Raw genomic sequence first — 20381 nt, 5'->3', positions numbered from 1 at the left:
CATTTGTGCCGGGGTATAATTGGATGTCACCACTAAATACGATGCTGCGCATTTCATCACTCCAACTGGTCCTTTCGTGACAATATTCAAACGGACTGTACTGCAACAAAGAAAGGAAAATGTCTGAATACCTGAATTTATTACTACAATTCTTGCGTCCAGCAAACGGTTGCAAAAGGTCGTAACAGACAACTCGAGAGCGATATTGATTCTAATCTATAATGGAACAACCATGTAGTCCCCAGCTCGTTTAATGCGGATGTCTAAGCGTGCATACGTATGTCGCTGATATCCAAAGACGAGCTGACGCATTGTCTCGGACAAGTGATGTCAGCATTAATGCACAATATGGTGGGCCGCAAATTCCATTTTTTCAAGTCGTAATTCCGCAGAAAAGTTGCAAATTGAGGAGACAAAAAAAGGTTTATATCTTCTGGTCGCGCATTTGCTCTAAAGTTTGCCGAAATTTGAAAAAAAAAATCACATTTCTACGATAATTTTTAACATTTTTAAATTAGCATCTTCCAAAATATAATGTATTAGAACCACAGAAAATAATGTTTAAAAATTATTTAAATCCATCAACATCTGTAGTCGCGCATTGGCTTCAAAGTTAATGACATTTTGAAAACAAATTTATAAATAAAGGCACATCACAGTTCAAGGAAAAAACTACCAACAACTTTCACTTTTTTATTGCATACAGGTTTAAATGTTTAAAAACAAATTATTTTAGACCATTAGTTATATTTAGACACTTTTTTTTTATTGAACAAACTAAGTTGTTGTGTGAAGAGTCGTGAGTCCAAGAAAGTCATGATGAACAATTGAAGATCTCGGTTTTCACTCATTCTTAGCTGAAAATACCTTGGAATCTGGTTTATGGGCGAAGTTACGCATGATTGACCTTGACAGCATCGTTCTGATTGACCCGAGTGAGTTACAACGAGTGCCTGAATTTCTTAGAATTGACAGCCGTTGCGCGAGCTAAATACCTTGACCGATATGAACAATTCTTTTTTTCTAAATCGTTATCAGTTAGAGTAAGATTCGACCAGCTATTACATTTAAATATTGACAAGTTAAGTAAGATAGAACATTATCGTTGAAATGTGATTTTTACTTTTCAAATTTCGGCACACTTTAGAGCACATGCATGACCAGAAGAAATAAACCGATTTTATTTATTTTTTACTCCATTTTAGAATCCCCGATTTGCAACTTTATCGCAGTATTACGAACTGGAAAAAAATCTTGATTTTTTTCGTCCCTTAAAAATGCACAACGGGCACTTTTTAGTTACTGAGGCTAAGAAGATGGTGATGAGATGGATAATAATGGTGAAATGACACAAGTGGGAGGAAACGGGAGAACCTCGAGAAAACTCACGTACACAGTGTTTGTCCACAACAAGCCGCATTTCGCGGAAGACGGGTTCGAAACAGGGACCCCAGTGCCACAGGTGAGCGCTCTACCACTGAGCCACCGCGACCTCTAACGGACAATTCCCGCACAATATATTGCGTTATTGTATGCCAAATAAAATGTTAATATGTCACATTCTTCCACGTATTCTTATTTTATACTAGTATATTTTACATTTTATGTGTTACATAAAATGTAATTGCATATATATAATACTGAATTAGCATATATATAATTATATCACAAACATCATTAATTAAAAATGAAAAAGATGCTTTTCTATAATGCGGGGTCTGAGGGAAACTGATAATAACAGGATCCATCTTCTCTCATAAACCCTCAATGGGGAGTGATACCTTAAATGTAACAGGCGACCATGAGGGCCATTACGGCTTGCCCTATTATGCCTTCTGAATGTTAACAGCTGGACAGTTAGTTACTTTGGACTGAAAAGTTTGTAAACTAAGTCTTGTCAGCTCCGTGATATTTCTCATGCTACTTCCAAAGATGTGGAAGTTGGACTTACTCGCTGTTCTCAGTTATGAAGTTAACTTGTTCTACACATTAAATATATATATATATATATATATATATATATATATATATATATATATATATATATATATATATATATATATATATATATATATATATATATATATATACTCGAGTATTAACTCAAAATCAGATTCGAATCGAATATGTTACGGTTTTTTTTAGCCTTGATATTATTAAAACTGTCAACAATATCAACATATATACGTATAGTAATTATGTTACCTTCCTTAATCTATTCAATCTTGGAATTCAATCTTGGCTATTATGATTAAGTAGAACTCCCCTAGTTGAATGTGTTTAGAAACTATTAACAAGCCTGGAAGTAAGATGAAGTGGCTTCGAATTTATAGTAAATTTTGACTATTATTGCTGTAATGTTCTGTGGTTGCTTATATGTTAGTGGACACATTTGTACAGTGATATGCAGTACGCTGAGAATGCATCCATGGACTATTGTTGACAGGGTAGACTACGGGGTCGAAAAATAATTACAAGATTTATATGATGAAAGAAGTATTTATGTGACAACTTCTGTTTCCAATCTGTAATCATTTTCAAATGCTAGACCTACTTCGCAATTTACTAGTCTGCGGTAAATTTTGAATATTTTTTGTTTTGTTTTACGTGATACAAATATATAAATTTCAAGTTCAATGTATTGCGTTGGGTGCGAAAATCGACGGCTAAAATGTGTACTAAACTCTGGAATAAACAAACAGATGAAATATTATGTATACAGTCAACTTATATATATATATATATATATATATATATATATATATATATATATATATAAAGCATGTGAGTAAAGAAGTATCTTCAATAAATTTAAAAAAGACAATCGTATTCCACACTCCAAAATATAATACTCATAGGTATATAATAAATAAATAAATAAATTGTTTCATTTACTTTTTGTATTTATTTATTTATTGGTTAACCACTAATTTCAACTTCATCTGATGCTGAAGTGTTCGTAGGGCTTATTCCTGAATACTACATACAGAAAGTTGAAATTATAGGTTAAGGAATAAATAAAATGTTCTATTTACCTTTTGTAAGTATTTATTTATTTATTTATTTAAATATGAGTTCGTAGAATCAATATAAAAGCTTTGTCGTGTTAATACTTACAAGTATTAATTTTAATACTGAAATTAAAACTTCAACTTGTGGATATCGCGTCGAAGACACTATTGACATCAAAGCGGTTAGTGCTTGGTCCCAATAGTTTATATCATAGAAACTGAAGAAATTTGCTGTAAGTTCCTCTGGGAGTTCTCCAGTTTGACTTCTTCTTTTCTGTAAAGCAAAGCATAATATGTGATTACAGATCTCTACCTTTTATACGCCAGCTTAAGACTGTATGTTATTCAGTTAATAATTTCTATCCTATGTTATGTTGAATCATGAAAAAATAAATTAGATATAAAAAATACTAATGAACTGATAGGATGCATAATTTAATAATTAAATACTAACCTTGAACTCCACTTAGCATCTCATTACCTTGGTTTGTGGATTCACATGATAGGATTTTTGTTTTAATATCATACTCAAAAAAAAAAGCACTATTATGTTGCGTAAACAGCAAATAGAAAAAAAATGTGAATTTATTATTCCAATAATTCACTTGAAGTATTGATTAATTTCCGTATCACACAAACCGTGGCCTCCTACTTAAGTATTTGGCAAACTTAATTCGTGGTTCAAGTACTAATTGCTATGATCCTGTGCCCTTAATGTTTAAGTCGGTTTTTAATTACCAAAATAACAATTAGTCCCTTTTTAATTTCTTCAATCTTCAATGTCAGTTCGGTAAGTCGAGCCCATGTGAGTATTCACATTAGAGGCATGGGATTAAAATAACTGGTTCTTTATTCCTGAATTATTTTGACAAAAACGTAAAGAGGAGGCTCGCATTGTGTGGAGCGGAAGTTCATAAAACCTTCAAGTATTTTATTGAGGCAATAAATTCATGTTTTTTTTTTTCTGCTAACAGCATTAACGACTGAAAAAAAGATACTGTTATATCAGTGGTGCCCACCCCCCTCATGTTCATGACGCATCCCCCCTCAATTGTCTATCCGTAGGTGTTCTTCCATGAAAAAAAAACTTTTCGATTAATTTTTACACCCCCTCAAACATATTTATATAGATTTTAACCCCCCCAAATATTTCAATGACGCAGTTTGCGTCATAGCCCCCCCCTTGTGGGCACCCCTGGTTATATGAGTCCATGATTCGATGTAAAAGTTCTACAACAGTTACGTAACGATGGTAACAGGAAGTCATCCAAACAAATGATAATAAAAGCGAGTGCTTAATTGGAGTTCAAAGTTATTAGTATTTTACATATAACAATATTAGGGACCTGTCTAACGTTCAAATGGCTAGTAAAAAAAATTAACTCCCAGCGCAAAACAAATCCGAAATCATGCCCAGCAAAAAAATGAACATGAAAACCAGTCACTTTCATAGGGAAGGGATCTCAATTTTTATATGTTTTAAGTCTTACAGAAGAAGATATTTTGCTTCTCAACAAATGACCTTGGATATCTGCACTAGGCCATGCACCGATAAGCGAAGACTGACAAATGATGCTCCAATGTATTTCGTAATTTAGAAAATTTCACAAGAAGTGTTGGATTGGGGTAAAACACCAGATAGAGATGTTAAATTTGTGACCCCGGCTTTCGGCTCTATCAGCCCCGAGATCAACAATAGATATAGGCACGTGTAAGAGGGCAGGTCTCAATGTTCAGGGCTTGAAAAATCCACTCGCCTGCTCGCCAGTGCCGAGTACTTTTTTACATTTGGCGAGTAAAGTCCGGACAATCAAAATTGTGTTTTATTCCAGACAACAAATAAATGTATAATTGCAATGCACCACCAACTGTGAGCGTGTGTCCTTCCACACTCCCATTCCATTTTAAATTCCTCAGTCAGTCTCATCTGAAGTAGAATAAGGCTCTATATACGTTGACGCAAACCTTTTAAAATGGTGCTATTTGTTTCAGTGTGTTGGCAACGCTGTGCAGTGGTGACTTGCATTGCCTGTTCAAGGCACAAAGGAACGCAAAGCGGCAGTAACTCCATAAAAAAAAATAATCCAATAAATTCCAGCATCATCGATGCTTATCCCTACCACTTTTAGCACTTTGGTTTAGTTGTTTAAATGGCAAAAGGGTTTAGAACTCGTTAATATGAATATTCCCTGTAAAAGAATACTTCGTATCAATATTCTTAATATTTTTCTTCGTCGCCAACAAGCGCAAGAATACGGACGCTTGGTATGACAAGTCGGGTACTGTACTATGCCAATGGAGGATACAGAAGAAAAGATGTGAATGAAGCACTAAAGAAATCAACGAATAAGTTATTAATCGTTCATGTTATTGTGCTACTAAGTGGATCAGTTTTTCATAAAACCTACGTAGTTTCGTTATATACGTAAGATGAGGTAAATCTTAGCGAGAATACACCGAAATAATTTGACTTACCAAAAATCAAGAGTGAGCACGTTGTGACAATCCATTGTAAACATGTTTGATCGAAAGGAAATATTAAATTTCGTAGTGAATTTTATCCATATTTATGACAAAATGATGTAAGTAAGGCAAAAGACAAATCTGCTTCTTGAATCATTAATTTGTCGCACAGTCAGTGAATTCACTGACAACTACTCAATCGGAAGATGTAAAATGGAAGTTATTCAGCAAGAGCCTTGAAATCTACTCCGAAATTAGAAAAGAAATCTAAAAGGATTACCCTCCTAAAATTCAATTCCTCCGTAATTAAAGTGTTGTGCAAATAAGTGTTTAGTGATTAAAGTGTGCAAAATAATCGTATATCACCAATCTCATAATAAGCCGGCTCCGACGATGTATCATATTATTTTGAATTAATCCATCGCAATTCCTTTATTTTTAATTTTTTATATAAAATTACATGAGCTATAGTATAATAAAATAAAATAACAAAAGAAAGGTACTAAAAATAAAATATTAAAATGTATCTACAAAAGTTATATTGATAATATGTACAAGTAAGTATATGCAAAGTGTACTACAATATTGTTTGAGTAAAATCAATCTCAGGTACTTGTTTTGTTTTCAGTTGTTTTATCCAAGTTTCTCACACGAATCACTACAGGAACGGTTAGAATTAAGTACAAGGATTTATACGAATTCTGCTGATGCGAAGTGGGCGTATCAACGACGATGGGTACGCGCGTATGCTACCTTGGTTCGAATCCATTTTGGTTTATGATCTGATGCGAACCCTCCCACGATTTCTAACCACTATTATACAAAGAGTGGGGTACTTAATTGTTCTAACCATTGAGTCCATTATCTATATCCAATGTTAGTAGGCCCGAACGTGAGAATCGAACCCAGGCGGGTTACCCAACATGAACGATCTTTTTCATTCGACTCTCAACTTCTGTACATTGCTATATAGTTTTCTCAATTTTATTGTTTCCTGCCAAAGACTGCCGTTTGTGCTACGAAGTAGTTTGGTTTCGACGCAAACGTCGTTCCACTTATTTCATATTTGGAATGAAAATCTTACCGGCAGATGAATATTCGCCCGTAGGCCATTACCCTTTTAAAAGTACCTATGCTGTCCCGTTTGAATGAAACTAATTAGAAAATAGACACCGTGAAGCATAAAAATTGTGAACAATATACTTTGTTCAGCTTACTCCTGCATTAGCTTGCAACAACTCGTTTCTTATTATTTGCAGGTGACATGCCAATAAACAAAATAAAGAATGCATTGATATGTTTACTATATCGCAAAGTGATTTTTGTTTATTTGTATAAACACTGTGACTGCAAAATGGTCTGGCTAATAGATTTTTTGGCTCTCTAGTACTTGCAAGCAAGATTCTTTAAGCCCTGTTAATGTTAACCAGTGCAAATACGATCAAGCGAGGATACTGAGCTTGAAAGTTAAAGTGAACCCAAGATGGTAAATCGGTGCGAGATCGAGCTACTCCGAACATCGATGAGGATAACGAGCTTGAGTAGATGTGAGTTTGAGCTAGCGTCAACCTTACTGAGCCAAACGAGCGCAGACTCTTTTGAAGATGGTGAGTGTAAGCCCAAGTAAGCCCGAATATGATTATAGGCCTATACTCATATATAGCATAATATTTTACGTAATTTTTTTGAACCTAAATTAATGAAAATTGAATCTGAAACGGTATTTCGTTACTGTTTTAATCTGAACTAATCTAATACTATGAACTACCTTTGGCGCGGAAGACCCGGGTTCGATTCCCGGCAGGAGCTCAAGTGGTTCGGATTCCACGTTAATCAGTAGGTCCACGTCTGATATAGCCTTGCTGCTGAATGGGACGTTAAACTCAAAGTCAACTCAACTACTATAAACTAACCTAATTGAATCTGAAATAGTATTTCATTTACTCTTTTAATCTGAACTAACCTAATACTACAGGGTGGCGCGTATTGTATCTACCAGTTGCAGTTGGCAACCCTGATCAAATGCGCGTACGAATGCTGCGCATGCTTACGGCACTGAATAGCAGGGCCTCTGGCAATTAGTTTACCATGGAGCGGTGGTCTGTGCAGACGCGAATTGCGGCGGTGGAAGCCTTTATCCGAACCGGTTCTGTCAGTGAGGCTCAGCGGGCACTGCGACGAAACAGTGATGATCGCCATGTTGCTATACCCGAGAGACACAGTATTCTGAGATGGGTGAGACAGTGGCGGGCCACAGGTAGTGTTGTGAACCGGAAATCACCAGGTCGTGGACGAAGTGTTCGAACAAATGTAAACTTGGAACGAGTGCGCGTAGCGATGGAACGCAGTCCCAAACGTTCAGCACGGCGACATGCACGAACATTACATTTGACACGACGTTCATTGGGTCGTTTGCTGGGTGATTTGAAGTTCCATCCGTATAAACTGCAGGTGGTACAAGAGTTGAGAGCCATTGATAAGGAAAACAGACTCAATAACTGCCAGAACATTCTTGAGTTGATTAACCGAGATCCACTGTTCCTCCAACAACTTTTGATGTCCGATGAAGCAATCTTCCACCTGACTGGGTATGTTAATAAGCAAAACTTCCGGTATTGGTCTCAGGAGAATCCTCGTTCATTACATGAAAAGCCTCAAGGTAGCCCAAAAGTTGTGGTATGGTGTGCAGTTGGAATGTGTGGCATTATTGGTCCCTATTTTTTTGAGGATGACGCCGGACATGCAACAACTGTAAATTCCGACCGCTACTGCCATATGTTACAGACGTTTCTCATTCCGGAATTGCAGGAAAGGGGTGTGATCAATAACGTTTATTTCCAGCAAGACGGTGCTACGGCACACACGGCACGCCAAAGTATGTCTATACTCAGAGAAACATTTCCAAACCGCGTGATATCCCGATTTGGCGATGTCTCATGGCCATCCCGTTCCCCAGATTTAACAGCTCCTGATTACTTCCTCTGGGGATATGTTAAGGAAAGGGTCTTTGCCAATCGCGTGAAGACAATTGACGAACTGAAGACTGCCATTCGTCATGTGATAAGTTCCATTCCACAGTATACGTTAATGCGTGTGATGAATGCCTTCCCACGTCGCCTGCAGCAGTGCATCCAGGAAAAAGGCGGACATTTACAGGACGTTATTTTTAAAGTTTAGTGAGCTCCTTCGACAAGTGTTGTACAGTGTACAAATTGCCAGTCCATATACTTATATTCCATAACAGTTTTGCATTAAAACTTGCATAACACACCTTTGTATTTTCATTTGAAGTTGGTAGATACAATACGCGCCACCCTGTATGAACTACGCACTGGTCTGACTGTCGACCTTATATTACTTACCAAGGAAAAGTAAAAACACGAAACAAAGTGAATTATCCCAAGATGGTACCTACAGAGCCGGATTTAGCATTTTGGCGCCCCTAGGCCGAATAATTTTTTCCGCCCCCTAGTCTGGGTAAAGTTACTTTCCTAAAAACCTTTATTAAAAAAAGTTATATCAGGCCTATATGTTAATTGCTTAGACACCACTCCACGATGCAATTTTATCATTGCAAGTTTTTTGAGGAATTTACTTGGTTCTGGGCTTAACAAAATACCGTTAATGTATTAACAAAAGATTGGTGAATAACTTTGGTTTTGTTCAATTTAGCCATTTGGGCAAATAAATAAAAAAAACTCTGTAGTAAAAAAATAAGTAAAAAAAAAACAGCCAGTTCTCCCGTGTTTGAGATCAATGTTGTAACGAAGTTGATGCATAATGTTGAAAATAGTTTAACTTTACCAACAATTATTTGTTCCAATGAACTTCAAAATCAGAATGCTTTATTATCCTGATTTTTTTAATCAATTAAAAAAATGTTAAGTTATGGCTATTTCTTTTTATTTCTAGATATTTTTTAAAAATTTTTTTCTCTCGGCCGTGCACCCCCTGGGAGCTTGCGCCCATAGGCCCGAGCCTATTGGGAAATCCGGCCCTGGGTACCTAACTGGACACAGCACAGCACCTCTTTATTCTTTGCTCTTTGCGGTCCCAGTTCCATCGTGGTTATATGGATAGTATACCTGCTTTTGCCGCGGAAGATCAGGATTCGATTACTAGTGGGGCTCATGTGATTCGAATCCAAAGTTACACTATAATTCTAGATGCTAAACTCTAATCTACCTATCTTTCTTTACTTCCTTCTTCCTCCTCTACCAACCAATCTGACAAAGCCTTCAGAGAAAGACTCGTCCGTTCTAGTTTCTCTTTTCGTACAATAAATACCTGGCAGTATATTTCCTAATACAAAGTAAACACATTTTCTCCAACTCAATCTGACAGTCTATAGACAACCTTAATGTCCAACAATTATGCTCCGAGACTGATGATAATGAGCGAAACAGTGGAATTAAGAAAGTGAGAGGAAACAAAAGAACTCCCAGGAAATCAACGAAACATGCTGTTTGTTCGTGATAAAGCCTACTTGGCACAGGCAAACATTAAATTAAATTTTGAATGGAAAAAATTGACGCCCTTTACTTCACGTTAAGAAATAGAGTTTGCCGAGTGTGTCGGGGCCATAGGCAAACTCCGTTATAAATAAAGGTCCGAAAAAAATGAAAGAGAGGAAAGTTGTTGGGAATAGGTGGTTTTCAATCTAAAATGGTGTACTTTTTTCAACCGCACCAGTCGTTTGGGCTCCACAGTGGTATGACGACAACGATAAATGAGAAAGCAATGCGGCCAGTTCAGTAGGTTATTCCCTCGGCCCTCATCATACCAATAATATACAACATTGTTGAGAATAGGATTTGAGTTGCTAGGTTCCCTCATACAACAATATACAGTACACATTCACTTGTCATCTTTGCGTGGCCTTACATTCCGTTCGAACAGCCTGCTGAACTGGAAACGTTACCCTTTTCATTTAACATTGTGCGCATTACCAGTGTGGAGCCCAAACGGTCTTTACAAATAGAAAAATTCCATTATTTTAGATTGAAAATCCATCCCCTATTTTCAACAAATTCTTTCCATTTTCTCAGATCTTCACTCATGACGGAGTTTACCTACGGCCCCGAACTTTTGAGACACCTGCATATTATATATATATATATATATATATATATATATATATATATATATATATATATAGAGAGAGAGAGAGAGAGAGAGAGAGAGAGAGAGAGAGTGTGTATGAAAAATCTTTGAAAACTCTTATTTGTTAATTCACTTATCTTACAGACATGGTTTAGGTGTCATTTTATAGCAAAATATATCAAATTTTGACTCACGTAGTACATTAGTTCAGAAACAAACCACTTCAAGCGCTAACGGCAGTTTCAACAAAGATGGCTGCCTTTACTGGCCCCGAGCGTGATAGCTGTGAGTTTTGGTATGAAGAATCCAAGTCTGCGACAACTGTGCAACGTAATTTTCGTACAAAGTATGGTAAAGATCCTCCGAGTAGGCCTACTACTTATCATGGCATAAGTGTTTTATTAAAACTGGATATTCGGTAAGACACAACAAATCTTCAGGTTTTCCCCGTACGTCTGAAGACGTTGTAGAGCAAGTGAGTCTTCAGATGGGATGTGGGCCGCATCACCAATGGAAGCCACACTACATCTCTTTAGGTATAAGTTAAATAGCTTCATGTATTTTGCTACAAAATGACACAAAAACCATGTATTTAAGCTAAATAAATAAATAAATATGAGTTTTCAAAATTGCAAAGTCTTTTCTGATACATCCTATACACACACACACACACACACATATATATATATATATATATATATATATATATATATATATATATATATATATATATATATTGGGTGTTTCGAAACAACACCGACAGCGTTTGGGAAGAGATTCCTGTTACCAAACTAATACAAAAAGTATAGACCAACCATGCTTACTTTTGGAGTTATAGGCTACCGAAAACATGAAAAAAATGAACTGTAAAGGTTCACAGCTCCAAAACTATTAGACCTACCGTAGTCGGGTCAAGACTTTATTTACGAACTAGTATGTGTCCTATCCAAAATCCTGCGGTACTTTCGGAACATCAAATTATATGCACGTAGCAATACTCCCTACAGAAAATCCAAGTCATTATCTGAAGACCACCTCTAATGACTACTGGCTGGCATTGGAGTTTCCACTGTAGAAGACTGCGTTGCAGCTCGACTATCGGTATTGCATCCCACTCCTCTTGACAGGCTTCTCACCAGCCCGAGATGGTGCGGACTCGACAATGGACGAAGCGGACTCCAGCGAACCCCCAGACATCACTTAAGGAGTCCGAAAATACAATAGGCGACTGAGTTGATATCTGGATTCTTGACAGGGATGCTGGAAGGGAATTGCTGAAATTGCAGTTTCCTGTTCCTTGCAGCGATAGAATTCAAGTGTTGTTTTCACGTGTGTGGCTGGATGCCGTGTCTTTGTGCAGTTCAACCTACTCCACGTCTTGTCCGTACAATGCTGGTATAATTCAGTCAGGAGTTTGGTAATATACAGCATTGATTTTGACGTGTCGTTCCACCTTTCGGAGACGCAGTTTGCCCCTGTACGAGAAACCGGTCACAATCATGAACCCTTCTGGCAAACTCTCTGCGCACTGTCAGAAGAACGTGCTTCGGCCCTTGGTGTCAACAAGTTTGTATGCAATGGTATTAAACTACCACAGTCTGTGGGGTAAATCCACGTCTCATCAAAGATAACAACGAATTTCAATCGATTACCCGCGAGATGACGTTCATGCAGCCTTCTGCAGTTCCTTTTTCGCTCAGCCACATGATATGGCTCCAGGGCGTGTACACTGCTCTTGCGAACGACCGTGAGATGTAAACTCCTATGAATGGCGCGGTTGATTATCGCCTGCGATTTGCAGCATTTGCTGACCATCACACGTTGTGAGTGGGAATTTTCAGAGGTCACCATATACCGGATCAAATGCAATATGGCGGGGCTTTCTTGTCAGGAGACCGATTTCTACCTGCTCGCGTCGCTGTGATGGCCCCTCGACTCTGCCGCATGTTTCCATTTAATACGATTCACAATGGTATGACCTACAAAAAATTTGGCACTTAACACATTTCTACGATACATGATGCTATGAACTTAGCCTCGGAACGGGCCGCAATAAATCTCTCACACAATCTATTCAATTTCGATGGCAACAGACTATGCTTGAGCACAGTACTCTACTGCGTGATTAATGAAATACTGTAGCTTGTCTCCTGGCAATCTCACAGCATGCGCGGTACAATTGCACATTGACTTCGGTTCAATGTACATGAATTAATCTTTGTATTCTGTTAAGAATTTTCCATTATTTCGATAACTACCTGTATATATTTCTTCAATTTCAATGTGTCTAACTCCAGTAACAAAGTTTTGACACTGACGTCGAAGATAATTCTTTTATTTTTTCCAGCGTGAAACGTTCAGGGCATTTTTAATACTTCTCTGTTGGATATACTATCTAGCTACATCTTACTTTAGATATTATCAAATAAAACTATAATAATAAATATAAAAATCTGCAACAACTATTAATAAAATTAAAATATTCTTACATCACCATACTTTATAGGGCACCACTGGCATGCCCCTCTGACGCAAACGAACGTCTGCTCCAGGTTGTACTTGTCAGGATTTGCAAAAGCATGGTTAATTACAAGGTTTACTCTTTCGTTAAATATTTTTAGATTTACTTCATTTGATGTTGAAGGAGTTGCTGGGTTTTGTGCCTGGTTTTCATCTGTAACAATATTCATCTTCAGATTATGAGCTGCCACAGGAGTATGCCTATAAAAAGAAAAAGAAAAGTTAGAATAACTGCTATACTTTCCAAGAAGCAAGTAATATAACTTTGACTATGGAAAATTGAAGGGCCCTCTGCAATAACAAGGTAAGTGAAAGTGCAACGTGTAAGATGTAGATGAATTTTGTTTTTCTTGCAACAGACGCTTCGTATACGCACTAGAGGCGACAGAAAAGGAAAGTAAGTCCACACGCCTTCTTTATCTATGTTTTACGAGGAATCGAGGTAACTCGACTTAGACCCTACCTTGTTATTGCAGAGGGCCCTTCAATTATTGAAAAGTCGTGTCTATTTCAAAAAAATTAGGTCATTACTTACCCGTTAGATTACTAACAGTCAATGAATAAACATTTAAAAATGATAGTAGCTGAAGTAAACTGCGAAGTACAATTGTGTTATAAAATATTTCTTTCTAATGTGTCTATCCGGTGACGTAACTAAGGGGAGGTCAAAACGGGGCTTGTGCTCCGGGCGCCGGATTGGGGGGACGCAAAAACGCGCAAATGTTTATTTTCATTACAATGTAAGGGAAGGAATTTTAGCTAACTAAAGATCATAAAAAAATACCTCAGAAACTTAACAGGACAACAACTCACAAACCTTAGGATCATATCCATACAGCATAAGTTAGTTTCAAAGCTATCTTTTGAGGAGATTGTAAAAAACTATGTGAGCAAAAGAGTCTACAAAGTTAAATTTTAGTTCCAACTTTTCGTGTTTCCATTTAAGTTAAGTCAATTGAAGAGATTTGCAAGATGTCTGAGTATAATGCTCGAGACAACAGCTTGACTTTTTGTCATGATTGAACATTCTATTCTAAAGCAATAAACTATTCATTCATTCTACACATATGCAATCCCAAAAACATTGTGATTTGCAGTTATTATGATAAGGCTATAAGAAAAAGTCAAGCGTGGTACTCTCAGATTTTGGTAATCAAATACTAATTAGTTTGGTGATTTATCTTGCACTAAAAATTAAATTAGCTACATACTGCGATTTTGAAATCAAGCTTTACCACTTGAAGAAATAATGCAATAGAAGAATTACTGTGTGATGCCAATATCAGGTGCAGTCAGGAAGAGTTTTGGTTTGGTTGGCGGGGGGGGGGGGGTCTAAGGTGAGATCTTGCTCCGGACGACAACTAGCCTAGTTGCGTCACTGTTTCTATCCTGTCTAGGAATGTACATATTTTAAGTCACATGCACATGTTAAAATTCGTATTTGGGAAGGGGGGAGATTATAGCAGTTGTAACTAACCTTATACATAGAAAGTAGTGCTACAATATGACGCAGGAAACAATATGAAGAAACACCTGATCAGAAGTACAAAACTGGAGCTTTTATACATGAACAATAACTTACACTGTCACGACTCATGATGGTCTACCCTGACATAAAAAGAGTGAAATGGCCGTTAAAAGGATTAGGATTAGGAGTTAGATTTCTGGGCTTTCAGCATCTAAGGCCATTTAGCCCTTCACGTTTGATGGATGACGTCCCTCGGCGAGCACACAATCCGGGGAAAGGGAAGGAAGAAGGATGGGGGAAGGAAGGAAGCGGCCTGGGACCTATAAGGTAGGTACCACCCCTGCATTTACCTGGTGTGAATGAGGAAAACCCAGGAAAACCTCATTCAGGGTGGCTGGCCTGAAAAAGTTTTTCACTTTTTCGACCGAGCGTCCCCACGGGAATCGAACCCGTGGCCATTAAAAGGGTATGATCATCACGGACAAGAATGCATGCTGTGTAACGTGCTCATATACTGCTCACAAGATTGGTAATGAGTTGTTGTGATGTGGAAATGTATAGTGTTGCCACGAGACGAGACATTTCTCGTTTCGTCTCGTAAACGAGACGAGACACGAGTCGGGACAGAGCCATCTTAGACGAGACACGAGACGGGACAGACTTCTTGTCCCGTCCCGAAAACGAGACGAGACGGGACGTCTCGTGAAATGTCTCTTCTCGTCTCGAGTCTCAAAAATGAAAACGCTGGCGGGAATGGCCAAGATTGAAATTGCCAGTGGTCATATAGATTGCAAAATGAAAATCCCCTTTGTGAGAAAACATGTTGAAAAGCCTTCATAGAAAAGTGTCCTCTGTCTATTGAATGAAACAATCGTGATACATGAGCTTCCAGGAATATCATCCTTAATGTCTTGTCCCCAATTCCCCTTGCTGTAAACTGAGTAATTCTCATTTGTTTTTTTATTTTTGGCTGGAATGATGACAAACAAAATCAAAGACAGGGAAGATTTTACAAGGTCAAGAAACAGAACTACCACCACCATCTATTCAATTTGAAAACTGGATAAGGTCTACTCTCATTACAGGCTGTAGTTGAAAGTTCTGGCTGAGATGGCGGAAGAGAACAAAAGACTACACTTGTCTTTATTCTCTGGTGGCGGTATTCTTTTTACTATATGAACCGAAAACGGCAATTGTAGTATGTCATCTTGCAACTAAAATTTTGTCTCTCTCTCTCTCACACACACACACACACACACACACACACACACACATACACATAAAAACACACTTTTACCATTTTACCAATCGCTCGCTTATTATACAGCAGTCATGTTGTAAAATTCACCTCCTCGTTTGGAAGGCGGACGCAGGACAAAGAAAGCAAAGATATTATCGACGAACCCTTCAAATTGTTTGCTTTCAGCAAATTTATGATACTAATAATAACACTTTAGGTAAAGAAGTTTTACAGGGGGACCTTCGTTTTGTTATGCGGAAATGTTTGATCTGACCAGAGTGCGAAATTGCCCTCTGCTTGTATGTTGAGAGGAGGAGAATACTTCCCTTTCCTAGTGAATAATATTCATTAGGACCTGAATTATCTTCAGAAATTGTTTCTTACAGGCATATAAAACCTCTCGAACTTAATAAGTTTAAAGAACATTTGGTATAATATTCATGGAACTCCGTTGAAAGCAGAAAATATCATGAGAATGATCAAAATTCGAACATTGAAGAACATAATTAACAGAAAAGAAATAGGATACCCAAACCATATTTTTAAACCTGCTATAAAATGTATATCCTATATTTTTACTAATTCCTTACTCCCATGAAAGTATCCTGGGGAGGATATTCTCTCCATTTTTTCAGACTGAAATCCTTTTATCCCGTACGATTTTCCCCCCTGACACAATACGAAAAAACAAATGTTAAAATCCATACACATGACCCTTCTGGGACTCAACCCGGGGCCTTCAAGCCGATGATCTATCGCCGCAGACTACTCGGCTTGGTATGAAGATGTACGTTGTATGATTGCGAATAGATCCCGACAATATAAGAAACTTTAATCCAAAATGGCCACCCAAAAATCAACTTTTTTTTAGCCACTAGCTAATCTGGTGTACTGTCATGAGTTTGTTACACAAACGGGGCCACCACCACATAGTAGCACACCCCCCGCGGTTATGGGAACAGATTTGAACCATGGAGGTGAAGACTGGCCCCAAGCATTCTTTCGTCCGATGTGTCGTTCAGCTCCCATTACTATGGCACTTTAAGTAGAGCTTAGTGTGCAGTAACATATAAAATTTCAATCAAATACTTTCCATTACTCAATAAAATTATTTGGTTCCGAGCTTTTTTTTAAAAAAAAAAAAATAATTGCAACAAATTTAAATGTGCTAAAATGGAAAGTAGTTTTTGGATTGTTATGGGTTAACACTGTGAAACATAAAGGCTGGAATATATGAAATCAAAGTGTACGCATATATCTATCTCTCTATTTATCTATATATCTTGCCATCTCTCTCTCTCGATATATATATATATATATATATATATATATATATATATATATATATATATATATACAGACACTATAAAGCAAGTGGGCTGATAGTATACGATAGTGTCGGGGATGATGACACCTTCACATCGAACTTTGCTTGTTGTGTAAACATTATTTGACATTAGTGTCTTCATCTTCGACGTACTATGAGCAATTTACTGTATATTCGTGTATTGAAACTGGTGAAACAAATTTCAATGTTTTAGAATGTAAAAAAAAAAAAAATAAAAAAAAAAGGAGCCAGGGTCGAGAAGCCTCAGACAACTAACAGCAGAGATATATTATCTTGTAAACTATTTGTCCTTGCTTTGTAAGTTTATTTGAATTTATTTTTAAGACCTTTAGGCAACTTTGGACGAATGGATGATGATGGGAAAATTAGTGGAATGAAGAAAGTGGTAGGATACTAGACAACTTCGAGAAAACACACACATTCGAAAAATGAAATGAAATGAAATGTTTGAGCTTTACGTCCCACGGTTATGCCGGTTAGGCTGAAGGAGACAGTGATGATGAGTAATGAATGAAATGGTGGAATGAAGAAAGTGGCAGGAAACGGGAGAACCCCGAGAAAGCTCACGCACACGGTGTTTGTCCACCACAAAGTTCACTTGGCGGTGCTGGGATCGAACCCGAGACCCCAAGCACCAGAGGTGAACGCTCTACCACTAAGCCACCGCGGTCCCCACACACATTCAATGTTTGTCCACCACAAAGCTCACATGGTACGAACCGAGATCGAACCGACTACCACATACACCAGAAGTGAAGACTTCACGGTGTAGCTACCGTGACATTTCTTGTCTAGTGTGTTCTGGGTAATACTTGTAACTTACAAGGGAAGAGAGGGAGATTATATATCGAAGTGGAAGATGGTTTATATACCAATCGAAAACACTAATGACGCCTATTACAAAACTGTAATAAAAATTTTCCGAATGCATATACTATGCGAGTTATATGAATATATAGAGTGTCCTGATAATCCGTTTCCACCCCTTGAAATCGCAAACGATAAGACAAATGCCAAAACTGGAAAACACGTGTTTGATCATTTTAAAAGTACAACGTATCAAAGCAAAAATTCTTGTCACAAGGCCACCCGCAGTGTACTGGGCGGGGTCCAACTCAAAAATTACAAAAGGTAAGGCGGTCAAGTAGTATATCGTTCGAAACCTTTTGGGAAATGAAAGAAGACGGAACAAGTCTCAATACTTTAAAATTATCTTGTGCAAAATGGCGGCCGGTCAAACTGTCAGCAAAAACGTCATTGTAAAGTCGATGGCCACCCCCCAAAAAATCCTGAAACGGTGAGGCAGATGTCAAAACAGGAAAACATGTGTGTCATAATTTCAAAAGTACGATGATTGGAAGTAAAAATATGTCTCAGGGTCCGCCATAATGTCCCAGGCGGGGTCATACTCAAATTGTTCAAATGGAAAGGGAGGTCAAGTAGCACATCGTTTAAAGCTGTTGTTAAATGAAAGCAGATAGAACAAGTATGGAGGCTCTACGATAATACTGTGCAAACATCTTGCATTTTAGTTGTTCTTTCTGTAACCGGGTTTTAGTTTATTTTCACTTTAATTCTTGTACTCAACGGAAAGAAAGGAAATGCCCCTACTGTGAGATTCTGCTCTTTGAGCCCAGTAATGTCTAAATAAATAAAAAATATAATAAAATAAAAGCAAATTAAGACATAAAGAAAAGAAACGACAACATTTGACATCTTTGAGTATAGAACTAACTAGTTAACATATAATGTACTTCCACGAACATAAATAAGTAGAGGTTGGAGCCATCAGAAGTAAAGACTCTTACCTCTACTTATTTATGTTTATGACTGCACAACAGTGGTACTTATGCTCGTTATCTGGTTTATCAATTATAAAATGATTCAAACGAAAGAATTCCTTGCACCAGGAAGAGTAAATACGTACAAATGTCTCAGAATGAAAGCAAGTGCCGATTGCAAAATGGAAAGTGAACGTGCTTAGAAAATCGAAATGAAGATGTACATTTTGACCGGCCGCCATTTTACACAGGGTAATTTTAGAGGATCGAGACTTGTTCCGTGTTCTTTTATTTCTCAACAGCCTTATTTGACCATATTTGCCATTTGAAAATTTTGAGTAGGACCCAGTCTGGAACCTTGTGGAGGACCCTGGGACAAACATTTTTACTTTCAATCATTATACTTTTGAAAAGATAACACACATGTTTTTCTTTTTTGACATCTGTCTTATCGTTTCAGTTTTTTTTCTTTCTTTGGAGGGTGGCCATAGACTCTACAATGACGTTTTTGCTGACAGTTTGACCGGTCGCCATTTGCACAAGGTAATTTTAGAGAGTTGGGACTTTTTCGTCTTTTTCATTTCCCAAGAAGTTTCGAACGATATACTACTTGACCCCCTTACCTTTTGTAATTTTTGAGTTGGACCCCGCCTGGGACTCTGTGGGTGGCCCTGGGACAACAATATTTGCTTTGATACATTGTACTTTTATAATGATCAAAAACGTGTTTTCCAGTTTTGGCATCTGTCTCATCGTTTGCGATTTCAAGGGGTGGAAACGGATTTTCTGGACACCCTGTATATTCATATAACTCGCACAGTATATGCATTCGGAAAATTTTTATTACAGTTTCGTAATAGGCGTCATTAGTGCTTTCGATTGGTATATAAACCATCTTCCACTTCGATATGTAATCTCCCCCTCTTCCCTTGTTAGTTGTATCTTGATTACATGGTGCAGCCTGCTACATTTTACTTTTGTTCCCATGGTATGCTGCTATATTTTTTACGAGACAAAACGAGACAAACGAGACGAGACGAGACGGGACGAGACGGGACAGAACCTCTCGAGACGAGACACGAGACGGGACGAGCACATTTTTTCGAGACGAGACATGCTTTGCACGAGACGAGACGAGACAGCCTGAAGTCTCGTCTCATCTCGTGGTAACACTAGAAATATATTATTCCATCACCGTTGTTGACAACTGCCAGATAGTCATTGGTATATTGGGACATGCTCCAAGACGTCTTACCCTAGCATTCCAGAAGTGTTATACCCTAGCATTGCACGTGTAGAAAATCTCAACATTTATTCCACCAACTGGACAATCTTTTATGTTACTTTATTTTGTCCTCAAGTTTTGCACACCAGAGTATATGAGAGCGATAGAGCTAAACAAGAAAAAGACGGATATATTATCAAACAATACGATTTTGTTACATAC

At 37.7% G+C, this 20381-nt stretch overlaps 1 protein-coding gene across 1 annotated transcript in view; it reads right to left on the bottom strand.

The window, feature by feature from the left end:
- LOC145683437 (uncharacterized) overlaps window positions 1-3253 on the bottom strand; it is a 44432-nt gene extending 41179 nt beyond the window's left edge. The window contains exon 1 of the mRNA XM_081754771.1: window positions 3118-3253. Coding sequence (XP_081610897.1) covers window positions 3118-3186 — 69 coding nt within the window. The 5' untranslated portion in view covers window positions 3187-3253. The remainder of the gene's footprint in view (window positions 1-3117) is intronic.
- Between the last annotated feature and the right edge of the window lie 17128 nt (window positions 3254-20381).

Source organism: Thermobia domestica, chromosome 4, assembly GCF_964235325.1.
Source record: "Thermobia domestica chromosome 4, izTheDome1.hap1.1, whole genome shotgun sequence".
NCBI classification, from domain to species: Eukaryota; Metazoa; Arthropoda; class Insecta; order Zygentoma; family Lepismatidae; genus Thermobia; species Thermobia domestica.
The sequence above is the reverse complement of the archived record's forward strand: the minus strand, read 5'-3'. Positions and strand labels throughout refer to the sequence as shown.